This window comes from Taudactylus pleione, unplaced genomic scaffold, assembly GCF_031769625.1.
Source record: "Taudactylus pleione unplaced genomic scaffold, aTauple2 ptg000672l, whole genome shotgun sequence".
Taxonomy (NCBI): Eukaryota; Metazoa; Chordata; class Amphibia; order Anura; family Myobatrachidae; genus Taudactylus; species Taudactylus pleione.
This window is the reverse complement of record NW_028285074.1, coordinates 137,297-158,468: the sequence shown is the minus strand read 5'-3', so window position 1 is coordinate 158,468 and position 21,172 is coordinate 137,297. Positions and strand designations below refer to the sequence as shown.

Genomic DNA, 21,172 nt, shown 5'->3' with positions numbered 1-21,172 from the left:
AAAAATGTTGACATGGCTAGAATGTCGACATACCATTTTTTGTTTGTTTTTATTTTAGGTTAACTCTAAACCTAACAAACTGTAGATAGACATTCTGGTGTCAAATTTTATGAATGTCAACATATTGATTGTCGACCTTAAGTCCATGCCGCCATTCTGACATTCTGGTGTCGACCTTTCATAGCTCATCCTACATGTGGTTTCAATAAAAGGAAATGTTGTTATGCTTTATTTTGCTACTGTAGCACGAAACAAAACAATATTTACTATTCAGTAGTGCCGCAATAGTAACTATATACATCCATCCTGCTTGTCCTATAAAACCCTGTGAGCACTAATGATTCTTATAGCAAGCGCCCTGTGCCCGATACAGAGTTCTGCACCAGTTTGTGCAACGTATCTGGACTGAACTCGCTCTGCGTATGCCCAGGAAGTATATGTATGGATATCCACCTAGTGAGAGGTGTGCGATTCTGACATTTACATAGGCAGTGCCTGGAAAGACAGGACTCTGGAGGTGCGGTCTCCCGGCGCCCGAAAACAGCAAGGACATGTTCACGCAGGACGAAGAGATGAAAACTGGTGCAAAGGACAGGACTCAGAGGTGGACGCAATGTCGGGCGATTATTTGCTACTGAGCATGTGTGGAAGGTCCTGGAAACCCCTACGACACATGCGCACCACCCAATGTACGCATAGGCCGCTGTTACGTATGGGTTCGCTCCCATTTGTGCTGGTGGCAGAAAGTCATGTACGTTCCTGGGAGGTTAAAAAAAAAAAAAAGGCCTTCTCATGGCTGTGTTATGGGAGCGTCAGCGATCGCGGCAGCCTTCTCAATCGCAGATACACAACCACAGAGACAGTGTTTCGGAAATTTTTTTAGGAGGGGATACTGCGCCGGCCAGATGGCGTGCTGATGGTAGAGCGTTTACAACCGCTTGTGGAGCTGCACTGTCCATGAGCAGGGAAAGTGGGCGTCTCAGAGCTTGCACAGTCCGTCGTATGCTAGTACACAAGGGGGAGACTGAAACTAGCATTTGCATAATACTGCCGCTGCGACTCTGGAAAAATATGCAACAGTGCATGCATTAGCGCCCACCTCTGCATCAGGCCCACAGATACATAGATGAATGAGAGAGAGAGCACTATTGCTGCCAAATACGGAATGCATAGTTCACCATCAAAACAAATGGTTAAAGGCTTCAGCATGGGATCTAGTTAGGAGACCAGCGGCCGCGATGCCGTCAGTCTCAATCCCGATGCTGAAAGTCCGACAAGGTACTTAAGATAGGCATTGAAATACCGATGCCTATCTTAATCCTGACACCGGAACACAGAAGGACGCCAGCCTGAACGAGGTAAGTCCAAGGCGCCCTTCGTGTTAGCCGTGAGGGGGAGGCGGGGGGTTAGGTTTAGGCAGCATAGCAGGGTTAGCGTTAGGTTTTGGGGGGGAGGTTAGGGTTAGGCACTCATAGTGGGGAGGGTTAGGTACCACTGGGGGAGGGGGGTTAGGTTTAGGCACGCAGGGGAGAGGGTTAGGTTTAGGCACTCAGGGGGGAGGGTTAGGTTTCGGCACGCGGGGGGGAGGGTTAGGTTTCGGCACGCAGGGGGGAGGGTTAACGTTTGGGTGCGGTTTGGGTTAGGCTACAAGAAGGGAGGGTTATGGGGAGGAGGAATGTATACTTACCCGACCCCTGTCGTGATACCAACCATCGGGATGCCGCTGTCGGTATTTTGACAGGAGGCATCTCGACAACCGGCTTTTCTTACAGATTCCCTTCAGCATAACTATATGTACGTATGCCTGTGGTATAAACTGGGTGCAGGGCCATAACTAGAGGTGTGCGAGCGGTGCAGCCACACACAGCGCAGGGCCTTGTAGGAGGCACAGTTACATGTGGCTTGCAGGGTACTCTGCAGCCACATGAAAGAGCTGCCCAGAGTGTCCCTGAGGCCTGTGGAGCTGCCTGGAGCTTCTTCCTGCTGCACTGGGGAGTGCTCTACTTACCGGAGCCAGCGGTCCCATCCCTCTGGGTGTGATGTCACAAGTTTAGAGGGCGGGGCCAGCACAGAGCAGCATAGAGCCCTGTTACGGCACTGATTGGGTGCAAATGCTACTGGTGTTGACCTGTGCACAGTTGTGACGCAGAGGCTTCAGCATATCGGCATAAATAAGTTATTTTAAGTTATTTCCAATTTGTGACTGTTAAGTGAATGGAGTGACGCTTAGGGACAGGTTATACCCATGAGCCCTTTATCCCGTCACAGGGAAATTGCTAGGTATAGTGGAACAAATTACTATCAGAGACAAAAACCTAAAGAGGGCACAAATTTAAACCAAGAGATCAGAGACCATTATCAAGTAGAGATCAGCCAGCTTTTATACAAATCACCTTGGCCCAGTTTTAGCAGCATTTATATAGCCGACCAAACTGAATGTCATTCTGGCTCCAGCTTTTTGATTTACTGTCTGTATAGATGGAATTTAAGCCTAAGTGCAACTGTTTACCCCCAATGACCAATTCAGACGTTGGGACGCAGCCCAGAGAACCAGCACCGTTTCCAACAAAGCTGTTATCGTGATGAGATCTGCCCCATGAGAACCAGCACCACCTGTGGTTCAGTTACACCAGGAAATCCGGCTGCAGCTAATGCGATGATATTGAATAGTGTATTCTGCAGAGCTTTCCTTAAAATCAAACAGATCTGTCTATGGGTGAGAGAAATTACATCCCCATATTACCCTGATAACCTTTTATTCCAAGTACATATAATTCAATTATTGGCTTCTATTTTCTGCAACACATTCAGGACTTATTAGGGCCAGTTAGCGCTGTGGGAGGATAATTACGCAGGCAGACAGAATTACATTGTTCTTCTACCACATTTTGTTTGGTAATAAGTCTATCAATTTTAATAGGACCATTGTAGAGAATTGGACCATTTTCAGGTCCAATGGCCCAATATTGCACTGTATATGGCCAGCACTAGAACCATGGAAGAGACTATCCGGGTACTGTAATGAGCAGGGCGGTGACGCAGGTTGAAGAGCAGGCCTGGCCTACCCAAGTTGTGAAACTACAAGTCCCAGCATGCTTTACAAGACGATCAGTGGGAGGGTATGCTGGGACTTGTAGTTTCACAGGATAGCCATCTCTGCTGATATCATGTATTATGCAAAAAAGTCACAGGTTGGGAGGTATAATATAGGCCAGAAGGGACGTCTAATATCCAGAATGTACAATAGGGTATACATTATTCCTTATCCTAAGCAGCGTTCCTATAGTGTTCTTACAATATTCACTGGATAATCATCTATACTATGATTAATGGTAACTCAGATTGGACTTTACATCAAAAATGTATTCTGACTGTCTCTCTTAGGTAGCATAATATACATTATAATTAACACACATCTATTTAAATGAATACCCCGTGGCTCAGTAAGCACAGCTTACTAGTCATGAGCTGTACATGTGCACTTAGGCCTATCAAGTAGACTTTGCACATAGGGCCTGATTCATTAAGGATCGCAACTGCAACAGCGCTCGCAGTCGGCTGATTGTTGCGTATTGCACATGCATCGCAGTGCGCAAAGGCACCACTGTGATCAAGCAGACCACGCAGAGCAAGCACGGAGTGATTGACAGAGCCTGAGCATTCGGGGGCGGTCGGTAAAACACAGATTAGCCTCTCCGTTTGAACGCTATTGCGTGGGCGTGCATAAATTAGCCATTGCGGATGCATACGCAGCTTGAGTACTTCATGCGTGCAACGAGGTTAGCAATTTCTGAGTAAGGTCGGAGCTGCTGTAATTCTGAGTGAGGGGCCGATGGTACTCGATGTTACCGATGTTTGTGGAGGTTTGCAAGGTATTACGGATGTGAGATTGCGGTAGTGGGCGTCTCTATGCTGGCAGTGCCACGGCATTGCGATAGCATTCATTCGCAGCAGACTTGTGATAGCCATCCTTAATGAATCAGGTACATGCTTCAATCAGTAAGAAACATACCATATATTAAGCATATTGTATACAAGACATTATATGGCTCATTACCCTCTCTGTAAGCAAAGAATGCACTAGGGCAGTGGTTCTCAAACTCTGTCCTCAGGACCCCACGCAGTTCACGTTTTGCAGGTCACCCAGCAGGTGCACAGGTGTATTCATTACTCACTGACACATTTTAAAAGGTCCACAGGTGGAGCTCATTATTTCACTTGATTCCATGTGGAGACAAGGAAAACATGCACTGTTTGGAGTCCTGAGGACCGAGTTTGAGAACCTGTGCACTAGGGGGTTCTATAGCAGTATAGGGCACTCACCCAGACTCCGGCTCTTCATACAATTCTATGACAAGCGGCCACTCCACTTGCTGTAAAGCACTACATCAGTTGGTGGGATCACGGTGGCATTTCGGACAGGTGTGCCAGACTCCATCTTTCTTATACAGGTCTACACTATGATTCAGGTGTTAGCGATTGCTTTTGTATATACAGGACTTGGTGGCATTAAGGCCCAGCCACGGTGCTGTTACCTGCATCAGTACCCATAGGCTATATTCAGCCCATCTCTCCGTCACTCCCAGCTGCCTTCTGTCACCTTTCTAATTAGTTAGCAAGCTTAATCATTTCCCTTTAATCAGAAGCCACTTTCAGCGTGGTAGAGGCTTCCCCAGTGTTGCCAGATCACCAATTAATTACACAAATGCTCCAAAGATTATTCCAGGTTTTCTAAGTAATTATTTGTAATATTCACGCCCAGCTTTAATCTCTCCAGCAACACCCAGCCGGTGATCCGCCAAGATTTTATTTTTATTTTTTTAATTCAAATCATATATTGTTCGTAATGTTTCTGCTTTATCGTGTTGTTTTCACTTCCACATCATCACAAAGCGATAACACATTGTAGTTATTTTGCGGCTAAATCAGACCACGTTGCCTTTGTGAACACATCACGGCACATACAGCCTAGTGTAAATATGAAGCAATATACACTGAAAATGGTGACTAAAGACATGAAGGAGGCTATTCAATCCTTTTATTGGGCGCCTTAACTAACGGGCGCCCGACGGAGCAATTCAATTGTTGCTTCGGTCAGGCACCCGTACCATGTGTACGGGCCCGACAGCACCGGGTTTAGCTGCGCAAAGCGGCCAAACCTGTCTAAAGTACTGCTTTTTAGGCGGCGAGCAGAAATGTGTCTACCCGTGGGGCCCATTAGCTAAGGCACACTATAAAATAATTAAATAGCACTCGAATAGACAAAAACAACAACTATTACATACTTGCCAACTATCTGGCTGCTCCTTCCGGGAGGGAGCAGCCAGATCTGCAGCACAGGGGGCGTGGCTGGCAAAAGGGGGCGTGGGCGGGCTGAGGGCAGTTTGCGGGTATGACAATGGCGAAAAAACAGGCATTGTGAAGCAGGGGGCGGGGCCAAAATGATGCGAATCGCGTCAGCGGCCCCCCCACTGCGGGGGTTTAACAGGTACTGGCGGGGGGGAGACGGGGGATCGGCGGCAGGCAGGCGGCTTGCCTGCCTTTCCGGGGGGGTGGGAGCTGCATCCGTTTATCGGGAGGCTCCCGCCCGAATCGGGAGGGTAGGCAACCCTGCTATTATGCAACAAATCCATGTGTGGGACGGTACAATGGTTAGGAAGGATTAAATAGACAGAGGTTCATCGAGTTCACCCTTTCATAAACTGCGTTGTTTTTTTTGTTTTGTTTTTTAACGTCAATCTAACCTTTTATTATAAATGTAACCTTCTGATCAGTTTATTAAGGAGGCTGCCCCTCTCTAGACCGTTGCACATTCTTCTATGCCTTTTTTACATGGCGGTCCCCTAACCTGTGCCCCATAGGTTGTGTTCTAACCAATGACTTAAGCTGGGTACACCCTCTTAGATATATCGAACGAAGAATAATATAATCGGTAGCGGATTGGCGGGTGTGTACACCTAATAGGTCTGTGAACGACGTTGTTCAGAGACACATCAGGTTGGCCCTGCAGCACAGCTGATGCCGATATATATCAAGTATATATTGGTGCATTTGCATGTGTGTACGGGTGACCAGCCGACTGCCCGTACATGGGCTGCAGGGACCGCCGACACTGATATCACAACCTGGTGGGCAAATTTAAATGCCGGCCCAGTTGTGATGTCAGGCCAGACATACCGAGCGGCTGATTTGCAAGTGTGTATAATTGGTAAATGAAGTTAGAAGCTGATCGGTCAGTGCTTTATCTCTCTCTAAGGCGTGATGCATCTTCTCCATAGTATCTCATGGTTATACTAGGACAAGGAAATCACAGCAATAGGATAAAGGAACATGCTCTTCTGCGAGAGCTCAACTTCATTGTATTAGTTCTGGATCGTCACAATGATACAGGTTTAGGGGCTGTATAAAGGTGCCCACACTCTAGACGATTATCTGCACGATTTCGATGCATCGTAACGCTAAAGCGTTCAAATTTGTGCCGATCGTGCAGTTTCCACTGAGCGATAACGATACGATGCGCGGTTCCACGAGTCGTTAACCGTATCTTCAGATCTTACCTACTGCAGGTAAGATCTGGCATGCTCTTTAACCATGCACTGGAAATCGTTAAGGACGAACGATAGGTCATTAGTAGATCGTTTGTCAAAATGAACACTTTATGCACGATATTGTTTGTCCAGGACTGCAGGGGAGTTCAAAGGAAATAGTCAACGACACTGCATCGTTTGCGAGTCGATTACTGTGTGGGCACCTTAAGTGGGTTAGTGAGCACACCCTCTGTTGCCCCCCGCCCCCCCTCTCCCCAGATCTTTACAACAGGGACACCTAACTGTAAGCCATGGGACTAACTTACTCTATGTAGACTGTGGAACTTCCAGCGCCATAAGGAATAGAGCACGGGCCAGGTGTTTCTGCCCTGTCCCAAATGACTTACACAATGGGAGTACTATGTTGGCATCACATACATTTATTTCTTTTTCATGCATGCCAGGATTGTATTTGCCTTTGCAGGCGCTGGCTGGCACGGTGTGTGTGCAGCCTCTCAGCTTTCTGGCCACTAGTATTCCTAGGTCCTTTTTAAATCCTAGTTTTCCCCAAATGTATTCAATTTGGCGCTGCAACAGCGCCAAAAAGCCCCTCTGGGCGCGCCAGGTCCCGTTAGACTCTGCTAGCGCCGGGCGGTTTTTTTTGCCGAAAATGCATCTAAGTCGCAATGTGGTGCAACTAGGACACACCAGCAGACTGTGCCCATTATTTTGATGTGTGACACTTGTGTGTCTGTGTGCACCTGAGTGTCTAAATCTGTATATGAAGTGCTACAATGTAGCGGCAGCAGCTGTTTTTCATTCCAAGTTCCGTTGTGGCTCATATACAGACCCAGGTGCTCACAGGTATACAAGTGTCACATATCACATTAACCAGCGCAGTCTGCTGGTGTGTCCTAGTCGCATCGCATTACAACTTAGACGCGTTTTCAGAAAGACAGCCAACGCTAGCAGAGTTGCACAGGACCTGGAGGCACACTCACGCCAGGCAAGTCGCGCTGCATGGCGTATTGAGGATAGATGTATGAGGACACATCTGTACATGTTTAGCATAGGTAAGAATGCACAGCCCTATATTAATCTGCATTATATTTCATTCATCATTGCACAGCCCAGTTAGCCATTAAATCCGTTCTGCAGCAACTTATTACCGTGTCCTGTGTTAGTAAACCTATGTAGCTTAGTTGCTAGGCTTCTTTCGGGAGGCGCTGCGCCATGCCCCCTTTTTAAAAAATTAACCTGTACCCCGCCCCTTTCCCTGCGCCCTGCTGGGATAGCCGCGCTGACAGTTTGCAGAGCTGTCTCAGCTCACTCCGGCTGTCGGCTCTCCCCAGCTGCATGGCGTGGCTCCCCTGGTAAGTGAATAGCTTTCTATTCACACTGTGGGAGAGCCCAGCACCTCCGGGAGTGCTGGACACACGCCATACAGTGATGAAAAGGGGGCGTGTCTCATGGACACGCTGCTTTTCTAGTGGCCACGCTCCTTTTTTCGGGAGCACACAGCAAAGTGCTCCTAACGGGACGTAGTTATGAGACCGGTCGCCGCATGGGTAATCCCCAGGAGGGTTAGGTTTTGGGTACGGGGAGAGGGGGTTAGGTTTAGGCATCCATTGGGGGGGGAAGGTTAGGGTTAGGCACCCCTAAGGGATGGTTAGGGGAGGGAGCGAGGGAAGGAGAGGGTTAGAATACTTACCACCAGGTGTCGGGATCTTCACCTGTTGGCCTGTCACTGTCGAGGTTTAGAACCGCCGGTATTTCAATCCCATTCCCCCCTAACTGAGAGCCACCCTGCACCCCTAGAAGAAACAATACTTAGTGTCATCAGTAAGTATCCGGTCAAATCACATCCTAGGCCATCTACAAGCTCATGATGAAAAATGGACCTACCCCAGTACTGGCTCTAGTAGGAAACCACTAATAGCTACAGAATATGTTCCATTTATGAATCAACCTATTCTCTACCGATGTACATATACCTTTTCCCTTAGACATAGTACACTCAGCTTATGAACAAGACTAATATATGGAACAGTATTGAACGCTTTCGTATATATCCCATTGATTGCATTACCAGTCACCTGTATGTTCCATGTTAGCTCCTAATGCATTTACTATCATTTTTCCACACATCACTCTGTCCTTGAACATTCAAAGGCCCTCATTCAGAGCCGTACGCTCTGAGCAGAGCGCACGCTCTGAATGAGGGCCGTCCTCCATAATTATGGAGCGTCCTCCGGGACGCTCGTATAGCTGTGGGTCACCACCCACAGCATATACGAGCGTGCAGTTTGATGGCCGCGATGGTCTTGACCATCGCCACTGCGAGCCGGAGCCTGCGGTTGAGTTTTTCAACCGCAAGGCCCGGAGTGATTTTGGCTCTATCAGAGCCAAAATCACTCCCACTGACATCACTAGTGATGTCAGTGGGCCGGCTTCTGGCGGTAGGCGTTCCCTTGGAAACGCCCCCGTCAGGGAGGCACGCCCACCAAAGGGGGTGTGCTGTCAATCAACATCGACAGCACGCCCCCTTTGATCAGACACAAAGAGCGAAGGAAAGTCCTTCGCTCGTCGCGTCTGGCGCATGCGCACGACGGAGCTCCCGCCGTCGTGCGCATGCGCAGTGCACAACATCGATCCACTTGCGAGCGGACAGCCGCTTGCGAGTGGGTCTGAATCAGGCCCAAAGTCTCTTCTGGAATCAGTTTTACCCCTTGTCCACCTCTTCCCATCTCTCCACTCACCCTTCCCAGAAGTCTCTTTATAGCATTAACAAAACAGTTAATTTATATAGCAATTTAATGTAGCTTTCAAAAACAGAACATGACAAGTAATGGAATGCACTCGACTATCTAACGCTGGGCATACACTCTACAATTATCGGGCCGATCCTCCCAATATCGGCGGAACACCCCGATAACTGTAGTGTGTGTGGCCGACTGAGAGTTAAATATCGATCGGTTGGGCATGCCGGATTGTCCAGCATGCTCGTCTGATGCAATATCTGTAAGGTAAAATGTCGGCCGGTTGGGCAGTGTAGGCCCACACGTGGCCGACAGACAGTTCCCCTGTTCCTTCCCATGGGAGGAATGGGGAAATTTCTTCATCCCTCCAACGACGGAGCGCAGATATCGGGGCCAATACACTGCGAGACATCTAACAGTGTATGCCCGCGATATCTGCAGGCTGACAGGCATTTTATCTGGCAATGTATGCCCGGCATTAGTTATACCCCTTTTACAGAGACATTTATTTTATTTATTTATTTATTAACAGTTTCTTATATAGCGCAGCATATTCCGTTGCGCTTTACAATTGGAAACATTGATAGAACAAAACAGGGTAATAACAGACAGATATAGAGGTAAGAGGGCCCTGCTTGCAAGCTTACAATCTATAGGGAAACAGGCATTGATACACAAGGATAGGTGCTATATATATTGCAATTTGGTCTGGCCAGAATGCAGAGTTTCTTGGTGGGCTGCATGATCCAGTCACACAGGAATGTCGGCAAAATGTCAGGAGTATGTGAAAGAAAGACAATATGTGAGGTTATGTGTGGACTGTGAGAGGGGATGTGATAAGACATGGAAGCTATGAAGGTTATGTGGTCGGTTCTGGAATCTGATAAGCTTGTCTGAAGAGGTGAGTTTTCAGGGAACGCTTGAAGGATTGAAGAGTAGAGGTAAGTCTTTTTGTGTGTGGTAAGGCATTCCATAGAGTGGGTGCAGCCCGAAGAAAGTCCTGTAACCGTAAATGGGAGCAAGTAATGCGTGGGGATGAGAGACGCAGTTCTTGTGCTGAGCGGAGAGGTCGGGTTGGGAGATATTTTGAGATGAGTGAAGAGATGTATGTTGGTGTAATTCGGTTAATGGCCTTATGTGTAAGTAACAGTATTTTGTATTGAATACGGTAGAAAACTGGCAACCAATGGAGGGACTGACAGAGCGGGGCAGCAGACGATGAACGTTTGGCAAGGAAGATAAGCCTCGCAGCTGCATTCATAATGGATTGTAATGGCGATAGCCTGTTTTTGGGAAGACCAGTAAGGAGACTATTGCAATAGTCAATGCAGGAAATAATGAGTGCATGGATTAGAGTTTTTGCAGTGTCTTGTGTGAGATATGGTCGAATTTTGTATATGTTTTTTAGATGTATGTAACATGATTTTGAGACAGATTGAATGTGGGGAACAAAGGACAATTCAGAATCAAGGATGACACCAAGGCAGTGAGCTTGTGGGGTGGGGTGGATTGTTGAGTTATCAACAGTGATAAAGAGATCAGATTGGTAACTGTTATTGGCCGGTGGAAATATAATTAATTCTGTTTTAGAAATATTAAGTTTCAGGTAGCGAGATGACATCCAAGATGAAATGGCAGAAATACATTCAGTGACACGGACCAATACAGATGGTGATAAATCTGGAGAGGATAGGTAGATTTGAGTATCATCCGCATACAGATGGTACTGAAATCCAAAAGAGCGGATTAGTTTGCCAAGAGAGGTGGTATAGATTGAGAATAGCAAAGGACCTAAGACAGAGCCTTGCGGTACTCCAACTGATAGAGGTAGCGAAGAGGAGGCAGAATCAGAAAAACGAACAGAAAAAGAGCGATCAGATAGGTAGGAAGAGAACCAAGAAAGGGCTGTGTCCTTAAGACCTAGGGATTGTAATGTTTGTACGAGAAGAGAGTGGTCAACAGTGTCAAAAGCAGCAGAGAGATCTAGAAGAATTAGAAGTGAGTAATGGCCTTTAGCCTTGGCAGTGACCAAATCATTTACTACCTTAGTCAGTGCTGTCTCTGTGGAGTGCTGGGAACGGAAGCCAGACTGAAGTGGGTCCAATAAGTTGTGGGTGTTAAGAAAGTGTGTGAGGCGGGTGTAGACAATTCTCTCCAGTAGCTTGGAGGGGCATGGGAGCTGGGAGATAGGACGGTAATTAGAGAGAGTGTTAGGGTCAGAAATTTGTTTTTTCAGAATGGGAGTAATCACTGCATGCTTGAACAGTGATGGAAAGATGCCAGTAGAAAGAGAGAGATTACAGATTTTAGTTAGGGTTGGGATGAGCACAGGAGACAGAGCTTTACTAATTTGTGAGGGTATAGGATCTAGAGGAGAGGTAATAGAGTAGGAGGATGAGAAGAGTGTAGATACTTCATCTTCATTTGTGGGGTCAAATGAAGAGAATGTGCCAGAGGGTTCAGGTAGGGAATTGAGTAGGTCACTAGCTGAGGAAGAGAATAACATTTCATTTCGGATATTATCAATCTTGTCCTTGAAATAGGAAGCAAGATCTTGTGCACAGATAGTAGCAGGTGGCTTGGGTGAGGGAGGGGTAAGAAGCAGTTTAAATGTATTAAAAAGTCGCTTGGGGTTAGAGGCTTGAGCAGAGATTAGAGATTGGAAATATATTTGCTTGGCAGTGTCCAGAGCAGTACGATAAGAGTTGTAGATAGACTTATATGTGAGGAAGTCACTTGGAGTGCGAGACTTTCGCCACTGACGTTCTACTTTACGTGAGAGTTTTTGTAGATGCCTTGTTAAGTTAGAATGCCACGGTTGACGTCTGAGTCTACGCGGAGTGTGATGGGTAGCTGGAGCTACTTCATCGAGGGCTTTTACTAAAATCTGGTTTAGCTGTGATGCAGCAGTCTCAGGAGAAGTGAGTGCAGAAATTGGTGAGAGTTGTTGTTGTAGAGAGGTAGATAGTTGTTGAAAGTTAATCACATTAATATTTCTGCGGGTTTTAGGAGGTTTGGTTGATTTCACTGACATTGAGGTTGATGTAATGGAGGAAAGTGTGCAGGTGATAAGATTGTGATCTGAGAGAGGGAAAGGAGCATTAGTGAAATCAGAAACTGAGCATAGTCTGGTAAATACAAGATCAAGGCAGTGGCCCTCCTTATGAGTAGAGGAGTCAGTCCATTGGGAGAGGCCAAGAGAGGAGGTTAGAGAGAATAGTTTGGAGGCATGAGGAGATTGTGGACTGTCAATGGGGATATTGAAATCACCCATAATGATGGTGGAGATGTCTGAGGATAGGAAGTGAGGGAGCCAGGCTGAAAAATGTTCCAGAAATTGGTGCGGTGGCCCAGGCGGGCGATAGATAACAGCAACTCGCAGAGAGAAAGGGGTGAAAGTCCTGATAGAATGTACTTCAAATGATGTAAATGTGAGTGAAGGTACCTGTGGGAGAACTGTGAATGTGAAAGATTGGGAGAGTAATATTCCTACCCCACCTCCTTTACAATTGCCAGGCCTGGCGGTGTGTGAGAAGTGTAGGTTACCATGTGAAAGTGCAGCAGGGGAGACAGTGTCTGATTGTGTTAGCCATGTTTCTGTTATTGCCAGAAGGTTGAGGTTGGCTGAAATAAAGAGGTCATGGATGGATGTTAGTTTGTTGCAGACAGAGCGTGCATTCCATAATGCACATTTTAGTGACTTGGATGGTGAAGGGAGGCATGCAATATTTATGAGGTTAGCTGGATTTATAGTTCGTTGTGGGTGTGGCATGTGGGTTGGGCCTGGATTTGGAGATATGTCACCAGCTAATAGAAGCAACAGGAGCGAGATATAAATATATTTGTGGGATTTGACAGAATGTTTGTTGTGGCGAGAGGTTGTGGATGTTATTGTCAATGTGTTTAGATAAGTTAAAAGCTCATATGTGTTTGTAAGAGAAGAGGAAAGTACTGAGGCAGCAATATGTACAAAAGGATGAGCTGCAGGGAGAGTAAAGGATGTAGTAGTCTTAGAGATGATTCCATGGGTTGAGATCATTAATAGAAGTTTTTGATACATTTTTGCAATACATTCAATAATGCACAACACACAAACTACTGGTAAGGAATGATATTGTAATTACCTTGTTGTAGATGTTGTTCATTGTTTGTTCAACTGTTTTTTTTAACTGTTATATAATTACACTTTGTGCTTATAATACACGGCTGCCATCGACATCCACGGCTGCCTCTATACTGATTCTAAACTTAAAGAAAGTCTGATTGAGACATGCTACAGCTCACCACAAATGCTAACTAATCAATGAAGAAATTTGGCACTGGGTTTGTGTAAACACAAGCAGTATCCTACCATAAACTAAGCATCACTGAACAACATCCCCCACCCAGGTAATACAAAATACAATCAAGTCATTACATCTAAATCTTTGCTAACAGAAATAAATTCCATTATGCAGAAATGTAAGAGCAATATGTTGCTTGCTAGATGGGAATGGGTAACATACTTTTTAAAATCCAAACAGCTGACCTGAGTGATTGCAAAGCACTAGTTAGACTATGCAGCTTGTAGAATGGGTAATGGAGACATGAAAATCCTGGGTTTTTGCATGTGAACGCGCATCCACCCGGGATTTTTGTCAGTGGAAATGGCTCAACCCGGGTCCAGTGACCAGGGGATCCAACACGGGCAGCTTGCAGGGTTGGGCACGGTTTGTTCGTTCACCGTCTCACCCTGCAGTGTAAACGGCGCAACCTGGGTCACTATGATCCGGGCCGTGCCTCATGCTACCTGATTGAATCTGGCCAATGGCGCTTGGAGATAGAATCATCTCCAAGCGTCCACTGCAACACTGGAAGACCCGGGTCACTGCAGACCTGGCTCCGGTGTGAACTTGACCAGTTGCATTGTTTTTACCTGTAACCCATTTGTGTAGTGACCAGTTTATCTAAACTATACTGTGTGTTTCTAAGGTTACTCCTGTATTGTTTGCAGTGTATAAATTGTACCACACTGACCCTGCAAGGGAATGCATTCATAACTGAAGCCTTGTGTTGGTGCCAACCGCACATATGCATTGTATGGGCGGTACTCTTTGAGCGAATAAATATTTTGGACTTTGGAACTCCAAGTAAGCTGATCGGACTTCACAATTGTTTCACTTTAATATAGCACAGATATAGATCTACTACATCCATTTGCTCACTTATCCCTATCACAGACAAAGTGATCAGGTTTGACAAGTTGATTGCTTCAGGGATCAGTATGATTTACTTAAGTCCGGCGCAGGAAGACCGGTAGTGAAGATCCTGACAAGGTAAGTAAATTAACTATTTCTAACCCTCTCCCCCCCGCCCCCAACCCTCCTTTAGGGGTGCCTAAACTCCCTCCTCTAGTGCCTAACCCTAACCTCCCCCCCCTGTAAGTGCCTAACCCTAACCCTCCCTTCCCCTAGCCTAACCCTAACCCTCCCGGGGGAGGGGGGTGCCTAACCCCAAGTCCCCCCGGGAGCCCCTTACCTAACCCTTCTCCCCCGACGCCCCCTCTCCCCTCTCCCCCCCCGTGTGGCAGTCCGCGCCCACCGCCCGGCTTACCTTCGTTCGGTATGCCGGTTGTCGGGCTCCCGGCGTAGGAATAACGATAGGCGTCGGGATTTTGACGCCTATCATTAGACCCCTGCCGGGATTTGACAGTCGGGAAGCCGGCGGTCGACGTTTCGACCGTCTGCTTCCTAACTACATCACGTTTTTTATTAAGTAGCCATACCAAATCAATTTGCCCAAAATAAGTTCACCTGGAAATAAAAACACCACTTTTTTGATATACTGGTAAATCCTATTAGCTAGAGTGTGATCAATGTCTGACGATACCAGATGGAGACTCTTGTGATCTGGTCTTGCAGCCTGAACAGAGAATGGCTAGATCTGTGGGAGCCTTTCATTCAGGACTGAACGGTGGAGGGCATACATAGAATAGGGACACGCATGATAAACAGAACTGCAGAAAGATAAATCAAAGGGCTGCGAGGGACCTGATCAAAGAGCTTACAATCCAATGGAAGAAGGTCAAGGTCAAGAGGAGCGACAGTTGAATGAGGGTGAATTAGTGACAGTGGGGTAAAATCTAAAGAAAATCATTCCTTAAGGTGGGTACACAGAGGAAAGATATATATCACCAGATGATGGATGTTCATATACACTGACCAACCATCACTGCCTCTGGCCGCGGGTCGCGTCGTGACCCCCATTCACACAGAACGATATGTAGATATATCTGCCCACGGCTGTGCTGCACAGCCGACGCGATATGTCTGTGAGTGATGTCATTCACAGACATATTGTCTGTACACAGTGGCCGATGATATATATTAATTAAACGGCCAATATGTCGGCCAGTGTGTACCCAGCATTAGAATATACCATCCCCATTAATTACCATAAGCAGCACATAATGCAATATAACCTATTATTATTTACAGGTGTCCAGTATTTTTGATGGTGCTTTTATACCTTATTGTTGGCAAAATAAATTAAAGATCAAAAATAAGACAATTAAAAAAAAAAAAAATCAATACAACAACCCTAAAATCACAATTCATCACAAAGCAAATACATTATACTAGTCTCCAATTTGTAAGCCCAATGAGCTCAGACTATTACAGCTCCCAATTGTCCCTATACAGATAAGGAAAGTCTCATCTTTTGATAAGCATAAAATATTAGGATCAGTAACTGATTATTCCACATTAGTGGCCATTCATCTGCCTCCTTGCTCAGCACATCATGAACACGTCGGTGTCTCACCGCAATAAGGAATTTGGAAAAACGTCTGAACCCTGGAGGCACAATCAATTCAAGTGGTGATATCCCTCTGTTCATTCTCCATTGATTTTGCAGCCATTACGCAGTAGCTGGCTGCCTGTACGCTTTGCACATTATACAGGTCTAGATCATCAACACTGCAATTCCTATTGTTCCTTAAACAAAATTCAGAGCTTTTTTATGTGGATACAATTTTGCAAAGGGATTATAATACGGTATACGGTTTTATTCCTGAGGCTGCAGCCAATCCTCTCTCTGTCTCGTTGCCCTGCCGCCGGGCCTGATTCAGCATGAATCGCTATTACGGTCGCAGTTCTGCTGCAAAAATATGCTCATGTTTGCAACCGCTCAGCCAGCATAGAGACGCCCACTACCGCTTTCTCATATCTGTAAGACCTCGCAGTCCTGCGTATACATCGGACCCTCACGCAGAATTACAGCAGCTCTGACCTGTCTCAGGAAAAGTCTTGTCGCAAGCAGTGAGTACACAAGCTGCGTATGCTGTCGCAGTGGTTAATTTATGCACGCTCATGCAATGGCGTTCAAACGGACAGGCACGCCTGCGTTCCTCCGACCGCTCCCCCCTGTCACCACTGCCAACGCCGACATCCCATCACTCACTCTGCGATGGCTTTCAATCTGCGTGTGTGATCGCAATGCTGTCCTGCGCACACGCACTGCATTGCACACTCAGTACGCACCATTGACCAATCTCATCACAGATTGCAATTGCAACCGCGTATGCTATCAGGCCCTCTATTCACTATGCTGCACTCAGAGGGCAGGAATTAACCGATAATGTCTGGCCAGCATAAACCAGGCTCAAAGGGAACACGAAATAATAACAATAATAAAATATATATATATATATATATATATATATTCGTGAGAGATCACACAGTCAATAAAAATCATATGGAAAAGTACACATTAATGCTATAATTTTAATATGCTCTATATTTAAAAGCAAAAGACCTTTTTATTTTCTTTAAAATGAGTGCACCTAGGGCTGATGGCTCATTCCTATAGACTGAGGACCTGATTCAGAGCCGGACGCTCTGACAAGAGCGCTCGCTCTGAATCAGGGCCGTCCTATCTAAAATTGGAGCGGCCTCCTGGCCGCTCGCATAGCTGTGTGTGACCACCAACAGCTTATGCGAGTGGCCAAAATGATGGTCGCGATGGTCAAGACCATCGGGCTTGCGACGAGACCCTTGTGGTAGAGTCTCGTTGGCCGCAAGCCCGGAGTGCTTTTGGCTCTATCAGAGCCAAAAACACTCCCACTGACATCACTAGTGATGTCAGTGGGGCCGGACCCAGACGGTACCTCCGTCTGGCCAGCCACGCCCCCGGCTTCCCCATCGCAAACCGGGTCTCGCGCATGCGCACGACGGAGCAGCCTCCGTCGTGCGCATGCGGACTTGGGCAACATCGACCCGCTTGCGAGCGCTCAGCGCTCGCGAGCGGGTCTGAATCAGGCCCTGAAGCCTTTTAAACCATGGATGAGGGATGCTGTACGTATGATTTGCACATGTGCCAGCATGGAGCATAGACAAATATACTAATCTACTACTGTAGTAGCAGAACATGCTACAACCAGTATACCCTGCCCTGGAAAGTATGGCGTAACCCTGGCAGGAAGAAGGTGCAATCCCAGTATTCAGGCCCACACCTGGATCATAGCCTTTGTTGGTGCCATAGGAAGGAAAGGCATGTACTCCCAAGCATCACGGACATCAGCACTCAGCACAGGCTGTAGGTAGGTTTCCCGATGTTTCCTCATTGCAGAGACACGGAAATGTGCTGGGGAGTGAATCTCAGACATTTCCAAATGTTTTCATTTCATATGTAAAAGTCCAGTTTACAAAGTCATACGTAATGCCCGGCATACACTGTAGGAATATCTGATAGATTATCGGTGGATCGGCCAGATAATTGTACAGTGTATTGCCGCGACAGACCAGTAGTTATCGGTCTGTCGGACATGCAAAATCGTCCAGCATGTCCAAAAGATTCGATGATTTGTAAGTTAATAAATCGGACGCATCGGTCACTGTATGTATGTGCTGCCACGGCCGACCGACAACTGTCTGAAAAATTCTCTTTTTCCCTGTGAAGTAACGATTATATGACAGAGCCCTGACGATTTTTTGGATACAAAAAGTGCTTGAATGTGAAGAAATATCTGACAGTTTATGGGCACGATATCTGATGATAATTGGTCTGTCGGTATGATAGGCATACACCTTCATACAATTTGCCTATCACAAGAGTTACAAGCAAGTATTTGCTACATTTTTAACTAGAATAAACTCTGGTTGTAAAAATGATGCCTCCAACAGGCCTTCAATGAGCACAAGCTGGTGACTGTATATGCGGATGGGCCCCCAAAGTAGTTACACCACTATGTATTACCACGGGCTATATAGGAGGGCAGATAATCACCTGTGCCATCTGCTCACTGCAGGCTGCAATCTCTGATGAATACGACCCCTCTCTACCTTCCCACAGGAATTCCCCTAGACACACAAAGGACTGCTTCTGGTTTCTAGTTATGTTGTGGGCTGATGTACATTATGAATATGCAACAGAAATATGTATATAATAAAAATATATCCTTGGCAAGGCAGCACACACATTAGGGTGCAAATAGGGAGTGCAGGGCTCATAAACATTTGACATTTAGAAACAAATCGAAAAGCCAGCACATCCGAGACCATATAGAAAAATGCTAAAATGTATATTCCAGAGACAAATGTTGCATTGTAAGAACAATACACGGTACAATGCATATTACATGTTCCCACAGTAGGAGTGGCAGCATATTGTGTAAGAGCCGAAAAGGGGTTCCCTTGTGACTAGCAGGTGTCATGGAAGTCAATGGGCTCGATTCAATTCAACGCAAACTGAATAGCGCCGGGAAGGAGCTTCCGGAGCTATTCAATTGAGCACACTGTTCCGTCGGAGAATGCTCGTTCTCACGCATTAAACATGGTGTTTAGTCGCGAGAACCTGAATTCTCCGACTTAACTGCTTGGCACAATTCTGTTTCTGCTGCGCTAAGGGCAGAAAACAGCATCGGGCCAGGAGTTTTGTCGGATTTCTACTCACACCCCAGGAGGGGTGCGAAAATTAATCCTTAGCCAGGCTTAACAGCGCACTGAATTGAACTGAGCCCAATGAAGGTATGTACAGCCATGGACACGATAACTGGTTCTACATACCTCCATTATGCGGTCACTTGTCACTCTTGCTGTTGAAACATTGAGGTGTGTGTGTGTGTGTATATATATATATATATAATTATATATATATATATATATATATATATATATATATATATATATTTATATATATATATATAGTGGAGCATGTCTGGCTCGTAATAGAAGTGCGCACCCCACAATTGGCATATGGATTGGGGGTGGGATATGGGGTGAAGAAACGGTGGGAGTCCGGTCAGTGTAGAGTGGGAGAAGGGAGGGGATTAGGGAACCCGTGACACCTGGTGAATGTTGGCTCCAATATAACACAGTAAGATATAGTATTGGATATATCTCATTTAAGGCAACTCACATTATTGTAATTAAAAAATATATGTGATAGAACCGGACTGTCTGAAGTAGCTACCTGTGCAATACGTAACTGGCTATACAGACAAATACGGTGTATAATATATATATATATATATATATATATATATATATATATATATATATATATATATATATTAAAAAAAACACATACACAGTAGTATACATATATACACTGACACAATGGAGGTATATGGTTTTATACCTGTATGCATTATATTGTATACTATCTGTATAGTGCCTGCAGAGGGCTGCCCTGTGCTGGGCAGAGAAGTCTCCCTTACCATGGCACTGCAGTGCAATCTCCTGTTGGTTGCAGCATATAGTGGCTTCCTATAGAAGACACACTGACATTAGCCCCCCCCAATGATGTACAGGGCACAGCAATGTTACCTTTGTTGGCCACTTCCCAGGCCACCTCGAACAGAACAGTGTTGTCCAGGTCCAGGTCATCGTCCCAGTCCTCTAGCCCAGTGAGGGAGGTGACGGACAGGCTGCGGGCCAGGGGCATCTTGCAGGGGGCTGGTAGCAGGGTCGGTCAGTGGTGCCAAGGGTGGTCCGTCCTTGAACTGTCACCTCCTGCTGCATCCACCACAAACCACATTGACCGTCTCAGTAACTGCTGCTGCCCCCCTGCAACACTGACAGCCAGCAACACCTCCAGCGTAACTACTCACCCGCCCTCACTCAGGGGGCACGCCCCCCCACTGCCCCTAGTTAAAATGGAGCCGGGTGTACTCGCCCTGCTGGGTACATTTCTCTGGTCAGTGACTGGTTGGGTAATACGGACACGTGTGTTGAAGAGACGCCATGTGATTGGAGTAGGGCAACTCGGCCAGTGACAGCGGCGGGGAGGAGGGATTGGGTGATCTCCCTGTCAGTCACTATGAGTGGCAGGTGGCTGCGGCGCGTGGTGTACGTGCAGCCGGGATGGGATTGCGCAATTCCGATGTCAGATACGTCAACCCGGGGACGGCGTGTAATAATGCATAAATGTGTAACTTGCCCTGGCTACCCGTGACGGCTGCATCATTTAAGCCAGTGGTCAGGGAACAGGGGTAAATTACCCCACATTGGGTAAAAATGAAATTCCTGGGGGTAATGGACGGACAGCCGGGCATGCATATGAATCATTCGATAATATAGAATGATTCATATGCATGCCCAGATGTGCCGCAGGGAGGCTCTAAGCCGGACGCCCGCTGTTATTACCAGCGGGCGCCCGGCTCCTTCCCTGCGGCGCTGCGTTAGCTGGAGGCTGGAGTTCTCTTCTGAACTCCAGCTTCCGGCTCTCTCCATGCGCACTATGGGAGAGACGTCATGACGTCTCTCCCATAGTTACGAGGAGCAGCCGGGCGGACAGGACGGCGGCGGATGCAGGAGCAGGCATTAAGGTAGGTGGGTTTTTTTTGTACAAGCGGCACTACTACAGGGTTCATACCTGTGGGGGCACTACTACAGGGGCATTATGTGG

The 21,172-nt window shown here is 46.6% G+C and overlaps 1 protein-coding gene across 1 annotated transcript in view; it reads right to left on the bottom strand.

Annotated features, from left to right (window-relative positions):
• The window catches only part of GYS1 (glycogen synthase 1), a 53,452-nt gene extending 33,040 nt beyond the window's left edge, over window positions 1-20,412 (bottom strand). The window contains exon 1 of the mRNA XM_088455850.1: window positions 20,092-20,412. Within this exon, the coding sequence (XP_088311976.1) occupies window positions 20,092-20,209 (118 nt within the window). The 5' untranslated portion in view covers window positions 20,210-20,412. The remainder of the gene's footprint in view (window positions 1-20,091) is intronic.
• Window positions 20,413-21,172: the final 760 nt, after the last annotated feature.